At 40.6% G+C, this 11340-nt stretch overlaps 1 protein-coding gene across 3 annotated transcripts; it reads right to left on the reverse strand.

Annotated features, from left to right (window-relative positions):
• Nucleotides 1-220: 220 nt before the first annotated feature.
• ube2ql1 (ubiquitin-conjugating enzyme E2Q family-like 1) lies at nt 221-11077 on the reverse strand. Of its 3 annotated transcripts, none has more exons than XM_027133859.2 (3): nt 10921-11077; nt 9860-10722; nt 221-472 (listed from the first exon to the last, which is right to left on the reverse strand). In XM_027133859.2, the coding sequence occupies exons 2-3, from the start codon at nt 10547-10549 to the stop codon at nt 341-343; spliced, it is 822 nt and encodes a 273-aa protein (XP_026989660.1). In that variant the 5' UTR covers nt 10550-10722; nt 10921-11077; the 3' UTR covers nt 221-340. The 3 variants fall into 3 exon arrangements, with proteins under 3 accessions (XP_026989660.1, XP_026989659.1, XP_047672362.1); XM_027133858.2 differs by having other exon boundaries at nt 10894-11070; XM_047816406.1 differs by lacking the exon at nt 221-472 and adding an exon at nt 2899-7369 and having other exon boundaries at nt 10894-11071.
• Nucleotides 11078-11340: the final 263 nt, after the last annotated feature.

An 11340-nucleotide genomic window follows, 5' to 3' on the forward strand; every position in this document is an offset into this window, starting at 1 on the left:
CACAGAGAGGTATCAAGTGAGCAAGAGGTACAGAGTCAGCGTGAGGGTTGGGGTCTGTCCCAGTTACTTTCCCCAGGGTTTCGTTCACTTCCTTTTTAGCCAAACATTTTAGTAGTATCCATCCATCATTTAGAAATGTGATGTCACGGCGAGCGAGTGGTCCATGGCACCGTAGTGTGGAATGGCAGACGACCGAATGAAGAGTCATCGACATACAGTGTGAGATGATACCTCATTTATTTCTCTCTTTTTTTTTTAAGCAAAAGAATGTTTGGAGGTGAGAAACTGGAGAAAGCTGCGTGGAGAGGGGAAAGGGGATGACGTGGCGACAGCAGACGCCTCAGCCATCAGAAACCGGAGGAGAAACCCAGCCATACTTCTCGTGGGTCTTCACGAGGCTCTTGAACGTGGCTTCGGCTTCTTTGCGACTGAAGGCTTTCTTGGATTTTCCCGCTTTCCTGCAGATCCGACCCTAGGGATTAAAAAAAACCAACAATAAACAACTTACAAACTGGTTACAAACCACAGGAATAATAATGAAACTGGACAGTAACAGAAATGGGAGTTATTTTACAGAACATCTTTGCTGGAACGGTGAGTTGGAGGTGTGAATTAGAGAACGGAATTCCGAGCTATTTGTAATGCTAAATGTTCATTCTATTACAAGTTAAATACAAAAGAAACATTGCTGTACCCACCACCCATCATACAACAGCTATCAGCAGGGGAGGGTGAAGCTGACATGTGCTTCCTTTAAGACACATGAATTTAACCCCTGTGTGCTGCAGTCACAGGCCAGCCTAACACACTCGGTGGAACGTGCCATCCATCCACTTCCACAAACACATCAGATGTCCAGGATTATTCATTGTTGCTCTGAGTGAACATTGAGGTATACAGTATATCGTCCCTTCCCGCCACAGAAAATTCATTTTGGTCTTTTGGCTCTTTGCCACACCGAAGGATTTGAATGTGATCTCCTATTGACCGGGCGATCACTTTTCTGTTGTGCCACTTCAGAGGCAAAAACTGACTTCTATTATAACACGAGAAGATGTAGAACACAACAACAACAACAAAACAAACAAACACACACATCCAAGCTAAAACATGCAGTTGTCTTCATCTCCTGGACTTTCTCCTTGAAATTTGCCCAGGTAGGAGGAGCTGGATCAGAAAAACTGTCATAATACTTGCCATTTATCACATACACAATATTCCATTTATAGTATGTACAACAGAATATTTGCTCACAAGTTGCTCATAAAACAGTAATGTGTGATTATACCTTCCTAAAATAATAATAATAATAATAATAATAATAATAATAATAATAATAATAATGATGATGATGATGATGATGATAGGGGGCACAGTGGCTTAGTGGTTAGCACGTTCGCCTCACACCTCCAGGGTTGGGGGTTCGATCCCCGCCTCCGCCTTGTGTGTGTGGAGTTTTCACAGGGTTTCCTCCGGGTACTCCGGTTTCCTCCCCCGGTCCAAAGACATGCATGGTAGGTTGAGTGGCATCTCTGGAAAATTGTCCATAGTGTGTGAGTGAATGAGAGTGTGTGTGTGTGCCCTGCGATGGGTTGGCACTGCCAGTGTATTGGCCAGGGTGTATCCTGCCTCGATGCCCGATGACGCCTGAGATAGGCACAGGCTCCCTGTGACCCGAGAAGTTCGGATAAGAGGTAGAAAATGAATGAATGAATGAATGATGATGATGATAATAATAAAAAAATATTATAAATTAATATGGGTGATTAATAATAATAATAATTATTATTATTATTATTATGGAACTAATTAATGTATTTATTTTTTTACAAAATGTTAAGGATTTTTTTCTAACATCAAATTAGCTGCTTTCAGGGTTTGTAGTTTGTTATTACACCCCAGCACTGTTGAACTCTCTAATCTGATTGGTTAAAAGATGTTGAATCATTTATTTATTTATTCATTCATTCATTCATTCATTCATTCATTCATTCATTCATTCATTTATATTTATACTCATTCTAATACATCACTGTTTCAATAGTCCTAGCTAGCATACTAACCTAACTTTGATTGTACAGAAGACGCTAAACATACGTAAGTGTATTAAAAAAAAAAGATTATATAATTGTTGATATGGTTAATTTTTAAGTCATAGCTTAATCTCCTGTAGGTAATAACAGAAACAAATTTATTTCTCAGCCATTTCCAACATTACAAGTAACAAGAAACAGACACAAAAGTATGCAGTGGTATAAGAGGAATAAATCATATCCAGACACGCTGTAGATATGTTCCTATAACAGCGTCTTCAGAGTCTTTCAAACGAGTACAGTTTATTCTGATTTCATTTATTTCAATATTAATATTATATCGTCACGTCGCCCAATCCTACTGCTCTCCTCTTTGTTTAGACAAGCTGTCCAAACAGATCGTGTGTGGCTAAGTATCCGCAAATGTTGCAACGGAGATTGGCTACCTATTAAACAGAGCAGCACCGTCATGGAGAACAGCTAATGATCCTAAGTAAACTAATCTGCAGCCACTGGCCCCTTTTAACACCTGACTTGAATGAGTGCTGTAGCAAAGCACCGCTCTCAGCTTACAGCTGCTACACTCGCTGCCGCTTACGGCTGCTGTTTTAAATGCCCGTTTCACGTCTCCATTTCCCTCCCTGAGTGCCATCAGATTCACGGAGCTAGCAAGGAGAAGCGGGAATATTCCTCGGGAATGCCTTTGAGGACCTTGGAGAAGACAAGGACAAGCAAATAGTATGCACAGGTCATTGTGTTCATCTGGAGAGTTTTGAGTAGAAAGCAATGACATAGTTCTAAGTGCTGGCGTATCGCGTTAATCTGAGCCTGATGTAATAGAGACAAAGTGGTGTAAGAGCAAAGCCAGTGGAAAATGTGACCCTGTTCCAGATCATTTATTAAGAAAAGGTAACATAATGATTTCACTTGGCAGTGATTAGAGCGTTGTATGTTAATGTATGCGCCTTCTGGTGTGTAAAATATTTAAGACACGCCGTTGCTCTGACCCACATTGTGTGGACGTATGGAGAATTTTAGATAAGGTGTACAAAGAAATTTACAGCAAGCATTTTGGACTGTTTTAGAGCTGGCACAGTTTCAATATCTGTTATTGATATGTTTGAGTTTATCAAAAAAAAAATACTGGACAGGAAATCTAATTTCAGGACAAATCTAGCATGAAACATTGCTGAATTGCTTGTAGTGAAACATAATATACAACAACTTAAAGTAACACAATAGCACAGAGTTACCATGACAACAGTGAATAGCTAGTAGGGGGTCTAAATATCACACTTCCACATCATACAAGATAACAGATTCAGGGTCATCTTAAGGTAATGATACGATATTAACGATAACGCTGAATCCTCTATGATACAATCATTGACCATCGCTGTAAATCAACCTGACATTTTATACCCCACATAGAATCAGAATCAGATGATGCAATGACATGTGAGAGATGCGACGTTGTGATGTTGACAAGACTGCATTTGAAACTCAAAGTTTGTGTAGTGTAAAGAAAGAATTGTATCACACTTCTCTTTCATTTAAATATCCATTGAACATCATTTCTCAAGTCAGGGCACGTTCCTGTAATAAACACATTTCTTTCGACCAGCCTGTGATGTCATCACCATGCGCCCTGATCGACAGCAAACAAACACTCTTAATAGTTTGTGTTCACAGCTAGCTTTAAATATTCCCTTCACAAAAAGAAGATAAAGCACTGGACAGAATATTGAAGCTGAATATTAAAGCTGATTTACCGTTAATTTAAATAAAGTTTGACTTTATGTTGGTTGTGATTTCCAGCGCTGAATTTTCATTAGCTAGCTAGCTATGCATACAAACTTAGATTATGTTATTTAGCTTTACTTGTCTTCACTGCAGAGCTGCACAACTTCGTGTCTGAACTAGATGAAGTGTCGATCGACTCGGATGACATTACGCTGAATGTTGATCCAAGAAACGTGTTCTTCTTGATAAGGCAATTTTATGGCAGCAATGTTATTAACAGTCTTATCAATCAAGCAGAAGTACGTGAAATATACGCCATGCAGACTGAATTGTGTGGGATAAATAGACTTGATTTATTAGACACACACAAACACACATTCGTGTGACATGGCAGCGATGAGATGCACAAAGCCTGGGGTTGGCTCTTTGCCAGTGCTAATGCTTGAGGCTACATCGCCATTTCTGTAAGCTGTTATGCGCAACGACCCAGACGTCTCGTACAGAACGGTCGTGGTTCCACTGCTGAGGTTTACGAGTTAAATAGACTGTTCAGCCGAATGGATTCAATCTAAAGTTCCTTGCTCAGTATTCCAGACAATGCAGATAATCGACTGAATCTGAATGCCACACGTCTTCGTTTGTTGCTAACTGATCTGTTTACGTCTGTAAATAAGACGATCTGAAGTGGTTATATTTTGACTAGCGCCACATCTGATTTGAACTTCAAGAGGAGAATAAATTATATACTTCCTGGTCTTGTTATCTTTAAACATATTATTTTTCTCAGTCAGGGGAAAGTTATTTTTTATGACTCAAATTGGACCTTCCACATATTTATGTTTGACTGTTAACACTAGCAGCACGTGTTAGCAAGGCTCCTGCCTTTATTAACACACCTATTTCCAGTTTTAAAGTGAGCAGTTAAAAAGTCACGCGAAAGTTTATTTATTTATTTGTTTGTTTGTTTGTTTGTTTTCATTTTTAATTGCTCTTCTTTATCATTTTGTTTGTAACCATAATGATTAAGCAATAATATTAAAACATAAAACAAGTGTTTATTTGGTAATCTTATAAACGCACGCAATGTCTGCTTAATGCACACTTGAAATGAATAGCATTTGTATTAAGCAGAAGTCTGTAGGCTTGTATTAATTGATGTGCTCAGTTTATCAGCTAATAGACTGAAATGTGTGTGTGTGTGTGTGTGTGTGTGTGTGTGTGTGTGTGTGTGTGTGTGTGTGTGTGTGTGAATGTGGCAGTGTGTGATGCCTGACTCTCAGGGTCGTACCCATGCCAGCTCTGATATAAGAGACGGAAATAGCTCACTCTCGCTACAGGCTCTCGGAGTGTAATGGCCCAGAAGTAACTCAGCGCACTCACTTGAGAGAAGACGATCCCGATTCGGCTCACAAAAGCCTGTGATTTTTGGATTAAAGAGGTCTAACGAAACCCTAATTAAGCCACACTGCACTCCATCTTGCCAAGGAAGTGGAGAGAGTAGATAGTGGAACCTGATCTGTCCACAGCTCATGTCCTGCAGCACCACCGGTGTCGGTTCAGTGGTAGTTCAGTTTGTATCGAGCGCCTCAGAGTAAACCCAAATGGGTAATCCTCTGAATGGAGATCAGTCGATGCGTACAGTTGCATTGTGGGAAGCTTCAGTTGTTATATAACCTACATGGAGGGATTTTAGTAATGCCGTACATGCCACAGCGCTGCTAATATCTGATTGGTCAGAATTCAGCCCCGAGTGTTTCGTCTGCAAGGTTAACACATTAACGTTATTGTTTCGATAATAACAGCTGAAACAGGGATTTTGTCTGGATGTGGACACACCACAGAACCTAAGCCTGATAACAAACTGTGTGAAATGCGTGTCGTTATTTAGAGAAGTTGTATGATCTTTAACATAGTGATGTTCTGTAGGGAAGGGTTTTTTGGAAGGAGTCTTCAATGTCAGAGCTTTTTACCAGTTTTCCACAATGGGAATGTCTTCAGGATGGGTTTGTGCTTTCCGGGTTCTGGGTTCAAGAAAGAAAAACAGACAGGCAGGTGACTGAACGATGTTTATAGCTACTATAACCTAAAGGATAACAGGAACTGACTTCTCTCATGGACGTTCAACAACGTTAAGCCTCAGTTATACTTGATGCATGACTTTCTATTGTGGCATTTGTCACACACTTGACCTGCTTAGATTGAATACACCAATAGGATTAAAAGGGACGTCCACTGGATGGCAAAACTCCCGTTTATCTGGTTTCCAAGTAACAATTTCAAAATCAAACACTGCGGAAAAAATTCTCCCATCATCGAACCGTAATTGTTGTCATGAGCTGAGTCTCAACTCTAGAGGATCCAGCTTTGCAAATTAGACCTTTCTATAGATTTGGAGGCTATGTGAGTATTTTGAGTACTTAATAAAGGTCTAGAATAGTACACAGGTATGTGAACTAGCATGAGACACAATGCTATTATGTTTGGACTGGACATGGTGTGAGAATGTGTACAAGCTGCATTCCAAATGACCACAAGATAAGAGTGGCAGTCAATTCAACTCAACTCATTAGTGAAATCACTGACAACTTCGTATTCGTATCATCGGAGATATTGATATAACGTCCACTTTTGACCTGAGACCTTCAGGTCAGAAAACCAGAATCAGGAATCAGGACGAAGAAAAACACACAGCAGACCATTCTGATGGAGATTTGCAAAACAGCGTAGAAATAAAACCGTCTCCAGCCAAAATCCTAAGCAATCATTTTTCAAGCTCCTTCTAAGTAAGTGCAGGAAATACACAGTGGAAATCAAAGCAACGGTGCTGTCTTTCAAGTGAACATAAGACCAAGGACGACTTCCTGCTCCGGAATTCTACTGCTGTGTTTCTTTGAACATCAAAGAAGCTCGTTTGTGAAGCACAGAAATGAAATTGACTATTAAAGCTTCAGCCTTTACAGCAACAAATCAGACTCATCAAAATGTGTCCCAAAGCATTAAAGCCGCAGAGGACTCGAGCCAAATAATCATATTTAATAATCATGCTCGGCTACCGCAGCGCCGTAAAAATGATTCGTTTAGAATAATGAAGCAACAGATTCTAGAAACAGTTAAAGCCTAGAAATACAGGATACGGTCTATTCTAGACACCCTTGTATAATTATTGTAAATAATGTCTGCACAAGAAGGTCATTTGAAAAAGAAAAAAATAAAGCCTATTATTATCCTTTATCAGTGATAAAAATGCAGTACCATATCTCGGTTTTAGCTCCTCCGGGACACTGTTGTGTCAGCACTGCCTTGATTGGTAATCGCCCTTGAATACTTCAGGCAATGAAGGCGAAAGGCCATGGGCAATAAATTTGGCATGCTAAAGCATTTTTAGACACCTTGAAAGAAAGACATCTGCGAGGTTAGTCAGCGTCTTTCCCCTGCTGCAGTGTCTTTCCGTGTACCTTCCGAAGTGCCAGTCACGTGCTTTACAAACGTCAGTGAAGAGCAAATCCTCCATCGACAGGCCAAGCTGTAATATTAAAGCTGCAGTGTGTAAGATACCGAGGCCTTTCTGGTAGAAATGCTTTTGCAAGCAATGTCTGGAAGGACAACACAGCATCAGTTGTGTTATGCATGCTTGAGGTGATTTTTGCTAATACATATATATGGAATATTTCAGACAAAAGCATATTTTTGGATTTTTAGTCTAAAAAAACCTTCTAATCAATCCTGACTGCTCTGACCTATTATATTTAGGCTTTACACATACACACACACACACACACACACACACACACACACACACACACACAAATATACATATATGTGTATTCACATATATGTGTGTAAGGAAATAGGGAATGATATAAAATGTATCAGCATTAATAGTTTTATTCTTTCCTTTGCAGTTTATTGCCTACTAGCTGTGACTAAAGGAGACTTTTGTGACACATACAGCATAAACAATACAAAGCATGTCTATCAAGGTCATTCAGGTCACTCAGCACTGGACCGAAGCGATTTAATCATGACGATGTTTCATCACTCATTTGGAAAAGCTGAACAAAATTTTTTTAAATGTCTAAACCTGTGACTCTGCAACATGGATTCTCTTTGTGCTCTTAAGCAAGACAGATGGCGTAAATAAGCTCTAAACCCATAAAACATGGAGCTTTAACCTTCTAGGAACAATAGGTGCTTTACCTTGTCTCTCTGGTGTTACCATCAAGGGCATTTCTTTTTGAAAGGTTCAAAAAATCCTTTTAGAGTAACAGTTTAAAAGCTCCTAGTCCTTAATGTACAATTATGTACCTTCAATTATTTTTTATAGACGTGTCCTTGATGTTGCCATGGTGCAGCCTGGTGCCTTTATTTCTTTTAAATTCTAATGCACACCTACATTTCTTTCGGTCACACCTGTACAAAAAACCTAAAGCAGATGGCAGAAACAATGCAATGTGCTCTGTATCCAGATAAAACCAAAGCAAACTCTGTCCTCTTCTTAGAAACAGATGGCATAAACAATATAATTCTGTCTTTACTCATATGAATGCAAAGCACTGCATCATGTGACAGAGGAAGCAAAAAAAACAACAACACAACAATATGATCTACACTCATGAACCTGGGACATCAGATTATTGTTGCCGACGTCTTTGTCGGGTGATTGAGTGACGTTTTAGACCCATCATTTTGAACACTCATTAAAGCTCTTCAGCTCACATGCTCTAATATAATATAGCAGGTTTACTTCACTCACCAAAGCTCAGCATTTTCCCAAAGCCCAATCACTGATTACCAGTGTTCCAAAAGACCCATCGCTGATCACAATTGTTCCCAACAATTAATTAATAACCATTATTGTTCCCAACAACCAACCACTGATCCCCATCATTCCCAAAAACGAGTCATTGACCATTATTGTTCCCAACAACCAACCACTGATCCCCATCATTCCCAGAAACCAATCATTGACTATTATTGTTCCCAACAACCAACCACTGATCCCCATCATTCCCAGAAACCAATCATTGACTATTATTGTTCCCAACAACCAACCACTGATCCCCATCATTCCCAGAAACCAAACATTGACCATTATTGTTCCCAACAACCAACCACTGATCCCCATCATTCCCAGAAACCAATCATTGACTATTATTGTTCCCAACAACCAACCACTGCTGTTAAATGTCACATGTACCCTTCTTTTCTTTTAAACTCTTTTATTTGTACTTATTGATCAATTATTTATTTTTATTACAGAATATCACCAAAATAATTGTTTTATAATAATAATAACAGTTTTTTTCCAGTCTATTTTTGCACTATCACAGTTTCTTTTGGTCCATATTCTTGCATTTTTGATAGAAATCACAGTATTCTGTATTTTTTTACGTTCTGCTTGGAGCTGTCCATTCTGACTGTCTTATGCATTTTAACATTTCAGTATGAAACTAATCACAACGTCCAATTATATATCAGAAGCAGAATCAGTATCACATCTGCATTGTCTTGTATAGTATAGTGTTATTTATGTCTGTACTTAAACAGCTGGAACCAAATTCCTTGTGTGTGTCAACACACTTGGCCAATAAACCTGATTCTGCTTCTGATTTTGATTCTGATCAGAATCAGAATCAGGTTTGTTGGCCATGTGTGTTGACACACACAAGGAATTTGGTTCCAGCTTTTTGTGACTCTCAAAAGTACAGACATAAATGACACTATACTGTACAAGACAAGACAATACAGACATAAATAACACTACACTGTACAAGACAAGACGATACAGACATAAATAACACTATACTGTACAAGTACAAGATAATACAGACATAAATAACACTACACTGTACAAGACAAGACGATACAGACATAAATAACACTATACTGTACAAGTACAAGATAATACAGACATAAATAACACTACACTATACAAGATAATACAGACTATACAAGAAAATGCAGATGTGATACCATAGACATTATGAGTATTAATGAGTATATATGCAAATGATTCAGTCGCGTCATCGGACGACTTTTAGTGACTTTCCCCTTAAACGTCGTGTATAACCCTGTTTTCTCACCTGTCCTTTGACGAGGCTGGCGGCGAACTGCCTCATCACGGCCTCCACGGTGTAGGCGCTGGACCATCCGCGCGGCGTCAGCAGCTCCATGCATATGGCTCCTCCGTCCAGCACGTAGCCGTTCTCGAGCCTCGGCGTGAGTACGCGCACGAACGGCGGCGAAAACGGGAAGCTGTCTGGGAAGGAGATGTTCAGCAGGATGTACTCGGTGTTGGTCTCCTTCATGTCCTGCCACAGCGCCGAGTCCTTGTCCACCTGGTGCAGCTTGACGTTCCAGTCGTACAGGTTGTCGTCGGCGAGTTCTACCGTGATGAAGTCGTCTCCCAGGCGCTGGATCTCCTGCAGCTCCTTCATGAGGCGCCGCGTCCTCACATGCGCGCAGTGCTGCCTGTTCGGCGCCAGCGGTGGTGGAACGGAGCTTGTGCTCGACTTCGCGCTTCCCGTCTGCTGCTTTTCCTTCGTCTCTTTGCTCGGTTTGTCCTTCGCAGGAGCTTTGTCTTTGGCGGCGGAGACGTCCGAGCGCTTGGCCTTGATTTCTGGGGTGCTAAGGATGTTGGTCTCGTTTTGGTGACAGTGCTTGGTGCTGTTTTTCTGATTCCCCTGCTTAGTCCCTTTCGGATGGTGCTTGGGGTCCTCTGTGTCTCGGTCGTGCAAGCGGATCAGACCGATCTTTCTCAGAAGAGTGGCCATCGCGCCGTCTCCGCAGCTCTCCCGATGGTTACGTGATGGTGACCACAATGCACCAGGATTTGTTCTCACTGCAGGCACAGGAGATGATGAAGAGGAGGATGGTGAATGAGGATGAGGATGATGACCGCTGGGCGCCTGAGAGCAGCCCGCTTTCAGTGCTTAATCCCACAGAGCTGGAATCAAACACAAGATCAGTGAATATAGCGGTGGATTTTAGGTCTGGACATTTAAACCCAGTGTGTCAAACCAATGCGCGGTCATTATGGCTGCAACAGCCTGCGGACCTTTTCATTGTCTATTACAGCACACAAAACCAGCATTCATCTAAAACGTGCATTACTTACCCTGTTATTATTATCTCGATGCCTCACCTTTCGAAACAGATCTAATCTTCCTTTGCTTAATCCAGATCTGATCTGCTCTGATCGAGCTAAAGCCTTTAACGCAGGTCTGTAATGTTCCTTGCAGTAAACCGGTCCTACAAGCTCTCTCTCTCTCTCTCTCTCTCTCTCTCTCTCTCTCTCTCTCTCTCTCTCTCTCTCTCTCTCTCTCTCTCTCACTCACTCACTCACTCACTCTCACTCTCTCTCTCCAGAATCAGAATTAGAATCAGGTTTATTAGCCAAGTATGTTGACACACACAAGGAATTTGGTTCCAGCTGTTTGTGACTCTCAAAAGGCATAACACTATACTACACAAGACAATACAAGACAATGCAGACGATAAAGAATATGACTGATCAGTTGTGTACATAAAGTGTGGGATTGCAAATAGCAATATAGTGCAATAT

This window comes from Tachysurus fulvidraco, chromosome 7, assembly GCF_022655615.1.
Source record: "Tachysurus fulvidraco isolate hzauxx_2018 chromosome 7, HZAU_PFXX_2.0, whole genome shotgun sequence".
Lineage (NCBI taxonomy): Eukaryota > Metazoa > Chordata > Actinopteri > Siluriformes > Bagridae > Tachysurus > Tachysurus fulvidraco.